The 6,694-nt window shown below is 31.5% G+C and overlaps 1 protein-coding gene and 1 non-coding gene across 2 annotated transcripts; one reads left to right on the top strand and one right to left on the bottom strand.

Annotated features, from left to right (window-relative positions):
- Nucleotides 1-470: 470 nt before the first annotated feature.
- Nucleotides 471-3,037, top strand: LOC145042357 (putative 12-oxophytodienoate reductase 11). The gene is made up of 5 exons (XM_078990752.1): nucleotides 471-690; nucleotides 1,127-1,267; nucleotides 1,722-1,852; nucleotides 2,019-2,195; nucleotides 2,290-3,037. The coding sequence occupies exons 1-5, from the start codon at nucleotides 599-601 to the stop codon at nucleotides 2,883-2,885; spliced, it is 1,137 nt and encodes a 378-aa protein (XP_078846878.1). The 5' UTR covers nucleotides 471-598; the 3' UTR covers nucleotides 2,886-3,037.
- A 3,215-nt stretch (nucleotides 3,038-6,252) lies between these two features.
- LOC145044372 (U4 spliceosomal RNA) lies at nucleotides 6,253-6,405 on the bottom strand. The gene has a single exon (XR_013681328.1). It is a non-coding gene; the product is annotated as a U4 spliceosomal RNA (small nuclear RNA).
- Between the last annotated feature and the right edge of the window lie 289 nt (nucleotides 6,406-6,694).

The raw sequence follows: 6,694 nt of genomic DNA, 5'->3' as shown, positions 1-6,694 counted from the left end.
AGTTGATTGAATATTATTTTTGTTCGTCTCTTCAATACGTAATTTTTTCGATCGAAACTTTATTTTATACTTTTATTGTGCAATTTGCAAATGAATTCTCCGTGGCAACGTATAGACTTACTATATACTAGTTATTTATTACATACAAACATTTAATTTCTCAGTTTTTGTTTCGTTAAACAATTCTTATTTAAAATTGTATAACTTAACATTAACATGTTATGTTACATTATTTTACAAATACTAATTAAATGTATAAAATGTAATGTATATTTATTAGATCAAAAGGGGTATACATGACACCAATGCTGATTATTAGTGCCTTTGTTTAATAATCAAAAGATTGATAGAATTTTCGAAAAGGAAACCAAAGTTAAGGGGCCAAAGTTGTTATATTTCAAAATAATGTATTATAGTCTTTGACTCATTGTTGGGCCATGACATAAGGTAGTTGCTCCTTCTCTGCGTGTGTGTCTGCTTTCTCCGCCATTCCTTTACCAAAATCGGCATCTATAAATAGAATCCACTTCTTCGAGATCTGATACTCTGATACATAACAATTCTTCAAAACAATCTTTGAATCAACACCCGAAGAAAAATGGCCGAGAAAGAAGGAGAAAAACAGGTCGAAGAAGAGAAGATGCCTCTTCTCACCCCTTACAAAATGGGCAAATTTGAGCTTTCTCACAGGTGGTTATATACATGTTTTCTCTTTCTTTTTTGGGTTCATCTTTTTTTTTTTTTTTTTAAATAACTTTATGAACTGATAATCATTTATATCGAATTGCACATGAACTGTTTGATAAAATGTCAAAGAGTTTATTTACTTTACTTTGGAAATTCTCGGCTAACTTCATATTAGGATAATTAATTGTAGCTTCTCTACCTGCTTCACCCCCTTTCTAGCAAGTCGCATTTATTGAAATATTGGGAATTTCACCCAGAAAATCTCTCTTTTTTTTTGGATTATATTTGTGAGAACAGAAGAACAAAAGAATATTTTCTTTATTTTTACTATTACTATTACTATCTAGAAAATATCGTTTTTCTTTTTTCTTGTCCAATTGAATTCATAAAGTTGAAAATGATCTGATTCATGTCTCTTGTCTTATATTAACTTATACAGAGTTGTATTGGCACCTCTAACAAGGCAAAGATCCTATGGGAATGTCCCTCAGCCGCATGCAATCTTATATTACTCACAAAGAACAACAAAAGGAGGCCTTCTTATTTCAGAAGCGACTGGTGTTTCCGACACTGCCCAAGGGTATGATGGTCTTTATAACGAATATTTCAGCATTTCTTTTTTTGGCAAACGAATATTTCAACATTTCCTTTTTTGGCAAACGAATATTTCAGCATTTCAAATTATGTGTATAACCTGTCATCATTATTACTTATTATGTGATTGACTTTTGATTCATAAATTTTCCTTTTTTGTCATTTTGGGGGATATGTAAGACATTCCACTAATTATAGCATCCTACTTTCACTTCTTCCTATTATAAAATACTTAAAAAAATCTACCCAATCCAATTGTGGTGCTGTCATCCAAATACAAAACAATTTTAAATACTATGATTAGAAGAATTTTCAAAGTAGAATGTTTTAACAACAATACTGAAATATCAATGCTGGAATTGGATAGATATTTCGAAATAGTTCATTGTTGATGATGGAGAAATTAGTTTTGTTGATAAACATGTTTGTTGCTGTATAAGGTATCCAGAAACACCAGGTATATGGACAAAGGAACAAGTAGAGGCATGGAAGCCAATTGTGGATGCTGTTCATGCAAAAGGAGGAATCTTTTTCTGTCAAATTTGGCATGTTGGAAGGGTTTCAAATACTGGTATGATTGAGTTTATGCAAAGAAATAGCAACATACTTCAATAATTATGTATAACTTAAAAAAAAAGTATAATGTCCTAATAAAAATCATCTGAAGTTAATGTCATAATTAGGTAGTATGCTGCTATTTCCTTCAATTTACCCTTAGATTTTCATTGGTTGAGCAGGTTTTCAGCCAAATGGGCAAGCGCCAATATCTTCTTCTGACAAAGAACTATTTCCTCAACTACGAAGCAATGGAATTGATGTTGCAAAGTTTACACCACCAAGGAAGCTAACTACAGAGGAGATTCCACTTGTTGTTAATGATTTCAGAATTGCTGCAAGAAATGCAATTGAAGCTGGTAAGATGATTACCTCTAAATATAATAAGAACCATTGTAAGGTCAATTTTAACCATCGTACAACCCTAACTTGTTTTGTGTAAAACATATATAGGTTTCGACGGAGTTGAGATCCACGGCGCTCATGGTTACCTGATCGAGCAATTCATGAAAGATCAAGTGAACGACCGGACCGATCAATACGGCGGCTCTTTACAAAACCGCTGCCAATTCGCTCTGGAAATCGTCGAGGCGGTCGTCAACGAGATCGGACCGGATCGAGTCGGGATCCGACTATCCCCATTCGCGGAGTACATGGAAGCTGCTGATTCGAATCCGGAAGCTTTAGGTCTTTACATGGCGGAGTCTCTGAATCAATATAAAATTGTTTATTGCCATATGGTGGAACCGAGGATGAAGAAATCGGTGGGGGAAACAGTTGAAAGTCCGCATAGTCTTGTCCCGATGAGGAAAGCGTTCAACGGGACTTTTATTTCGGCCGGTGGTTTTGATATGGAAGACGGGAATACGGCGGTGGCGGAGAATCGGACGGATCTTGTTGCTTATGGTCGTTTGTTTTTGGCGAATCCGGATCTGCCGAAACGGTTTGAGCTTAGGGCTCCGCTTAATAAGCCTAATAGGGAGACGTTTTATTCGCTGGATCCGGTTATTGGGTATACAGATTACCCGTTTCTTGAGACCAAGGTTTAAATTTGCTGCGATTATTGTTGGCATAAACTAAGAATTTTATGTAGAGAAAGAAAGAAGGCGATATGGAGATAATGTGATGTTACTTATGCAAGTGTGTTTTGTCTTTAAGTATGTTATGTTACAAAATATTCTATTCATTTAGTTTTGCATAATGAGATCAAGCTAGCGAGGGACACACACAGACCATAAGATATCAATATTTTAAAAGTTGCGTTTTGTATGAATGGAACAGAAACAAGAAACTAGAAACACAAATGTTATGAATGGAACAAAAACAAGTAACATGAAACAAAAAAAAAAGATATCGATCAAGTCAAATGAGATTAATTTGTTAAATTTTAGTCTCATCCAAAATGAATGAATTCAGTGGAACTAGAAAAGTAAATAAAAAAAATACCCCTTGTCCTATTTCACCCCTCTCGCTTTCAACTCCCAACAAGGCTTCGGTTAAGACTATTAGTGAAGTGTTGTCAAAGGGTATGTAGTATGTACCTTTAGGTTATGGGCTTTGCAGATAAGTGATGAACACCTATTTTAAGATTAAATCGTTTAAGAGTGATCACAATTGTGTTGGGAACTTAAAGTCAGGTTCAATTCTAATCTATGTTTGGATCGGTAGTCACTACACAAACGATAATTTTCATGGACATAAAATGAGTATTGGAAAACTAATATTATAAGTCAAAAAAAATGTTCACAATTGAAGTTAGCCTAGGCCAATGTCCAAGGGTCAAAAAACATGTATCAACTCTCATATGGTGAAGAGATAAGGAGATCATACCCAAATTATATTATGAAGATGGATATTTCATCAATGGTATATGATACTAACTATTTTAGTAATTTTACAATACAATATTTGAATACACAAATTGTTATGTATAGAAATTTTTTGTAAACATAAACTCTTTTTGGGAAATGCATGAACATTGAGCGCCTGAATTTCTTTAAAACTAAATTAAAAAAAGTGGATTTTCAAAAATACATATATGGTCGGTATATAAAACAAATCAAATGGTTAGAAACTCGATCTTCACCAAATTAATTTATCCAAACATGTCTCACATGAAATCAGAGTTTTATATAATTTGTAATACAATTATATATATAGTCTCAAATTAATCAGAGTTTTAATCAGAGTTTTAATAAGTATTTAGTCTCAAATGCTGAATTTTAAGAGGTACATGATTCTTTAAGCATTCTTGAAGGAAGACACATGTCCTAGTTCTTTACAAGCTATTATGTAAGTAGTATTCTTCCTCATCCATACATATTTTTTCTCAAATCAGTTTTCAAAGACAATTTGTGCAAAGAAACGTGTGTGAAACAAATTATTTATGTGTAAATTATCTGTAAAAACGTAGTTGGAGATTCAAAGACCATTAGCCATTTACATAATCTATTAAACAAGGAACGTCAAGATTCTCCCTTGATTCAAATTATTATTGACGACAACAGGGTTAACAAGGTACGTGAATTATGAACTTCAAAGCTCATCTCCTTTATTTGCTTATACATCTTCCGGATGAATTGTTTGTACAATTTACTTTGAGATTAGGGATAGTTTAAGAATTTATGAGACATAGTTTCCACTCTGTGTTTCTGGACTTGAAGGTTTAGATATACCTAGGGACACACGTGACATAATTGATGATAAGGTGGCTAGGAATGGCTTGGTGAACAAGTTGTTGAACTTAATTTTCTGAATTGGTTATTTTTACAGCAGAAGGTTATATGGTGAAAAGAATGAAAAATAATATTTTGTTGAATTTTGAAGAAAATTGAGAAATATATGTTTGCTTTTGTCGGCCAAGAAATTACTTATTGATAATGCTCACTTCCGTATCAAAATTTTGACCTACAATATGTACGCTTGATTTTGGTAATTTGTAGCAGTTGATAAGTAGTTGTCACTGGTTTCTTTTTTTTTTTTTTAATTGGTATTTGAGGATTTTAAAGAAAGAAGTATTAAACAAAAATACTTATGGTGTGAAACTGTGAATGTTTTCATATAAATGTTGTCTTATTATTTTTCAAATAGAAAAACATATATGTTTTAAGATTTGAATTATATAAAGTTTAATAAGTATGATATATAATTTTAAAAAGTGTTAGGTAAAATATTATTTTTATTTTTCAAAAGTTTGGTTAACATAAAGTATTATTACATATGAATGGATAAAAGCTTGTATTGTGTAACAAAGTTAATCTCATAATAAAATTATGCAACAACAAACTATTATACAATGTATCAAATTTTGAATTCTCAATCTAGGTTATTAGTTTTTTTTTTTTTTTTTTTTTTTTTTTTTTTTTTTTTAATTATGATTAGACTACCATTTATTACTATATATTTAAAACATATCATAAGGATAAAAGATAAAAAAATAAATTTATATTTAGGTTTTCCTTTATCGATTTAATTAGTAGAGAAAAGAAACAAAGATTAATAAAGCATGACAAAACTCATGATGAATTGTATACTGATGTACAATCAAATTCTGAAAATTAAAATACAAAAATGTTGATATAGTTGTAAGATAATATGTTAAGATTTCTATTTAATTAAAATATAACTATTTCATTTATTTTATTTGTTACTTGATAACGCTTTTTTAGTTAAACAAATAAATTTACTTTTTGAATAATATTCAATTAAAAATTTGAAATATAGTTAAATTTCTTATTAATTTGTAATAATTCATACGTTTTATTAATATAAAGAAAGTAACTTATATAATTTTTTAAAATTCCTAATAAGCTTACTATTTTCCGAAAGAAAAAAAAAAAGTAGGTACTACGTATATTATTCTAAGAATTTGAAAATGTTTATAACAAATTCATAAATTTTTGGACAAAATATTATAATCACAAACAATCACTGACAAAAGGATATGTACATTTGATTTTTATTGTTTCGCATCAAAAAGTTTTACCTTTTAAGATAGAACGATATCTAATTTCTAAAGAAAGTGTCGTTTATTGTTTTGTACTCAACAATTGTATAGAAAATGAGTTGACGACAGGAACATAACTGGCATAAATGGGCCAGACCATATTCACCCATTCGACCCAATTGCAAAAAAGGGAATCGGAACAGCTACCAAAATCAGGGGCATAATGGTCCAAACCTTCTTTTGACAGTTCCAAAATAATACTAGCACAGCTTCAACTTGATCAAATCAGCAGCTCCAATTGACCCGAACTGACGAATCGATGATCATCCATATGTCAGAGCAACAGTTAAAGGCATGAACAATAAATAAACACCCCCAGAAAAAACGAACCCCACACCAAACCCACACCAGTTATGGATTATATTCAAACGTTCCAATTTTTTAAGCTTTTTAAAACTGAAGAATTTTAGGGTTTTCCAATAAAGGAAAAACCCTTCCAGAAATTCTCGATGGCCAAGGGAGACCCAAGGCCAAGGAGGGGGTTTGGAAATAGTTTTCAACCAGCAATTGACGCGCCTCGGTTATTACCTCATTAGCTGCGTCATTGCCCCAAGCGCAAAGATACTTCTAAAAGACGCCCACCCCACCTTTTATCCTAACCCTCTCCTTCAGAAGCCTCTACATTCCTACCGATGTGGGATTGATAAAACTCTTTACTGTAACTTTGTAACTCGGGGTTGTACAAGTTCAATACTTGCTAGTCCTTTTTTACTTGGTTTTAGGAAAGCTGGTTTGTTCTACAAAAATATTAATTAATAGCTCACAACAATTTTTATGCTCCACAACGTTTTTTTTTTTTAGTTTTTTTAATTGACAAATTTGATATTTGCTAGATATATTCAACACTGATTT

The sequence above is a fragment of the Lactuca saligna genome, chromosome 4 (genome assembly GCF_052625555.1).
Source record: "Lactuca saligna cultivar CGN05327 chromosome 4, ASM5262555v1, whole genome shotgun sequence".
NCBI classification, from domain to species: Eukaryota; Viridiplantae; Streptophyta; class Magnoliopsida; order Asterales; family Asteraceae; genus Lactuca; species Lactuca saligna.
Note: the sequence above shows the minus strand (reverse complement) of the source record. Positions and strands in the feature narration are given on the sequence as shown.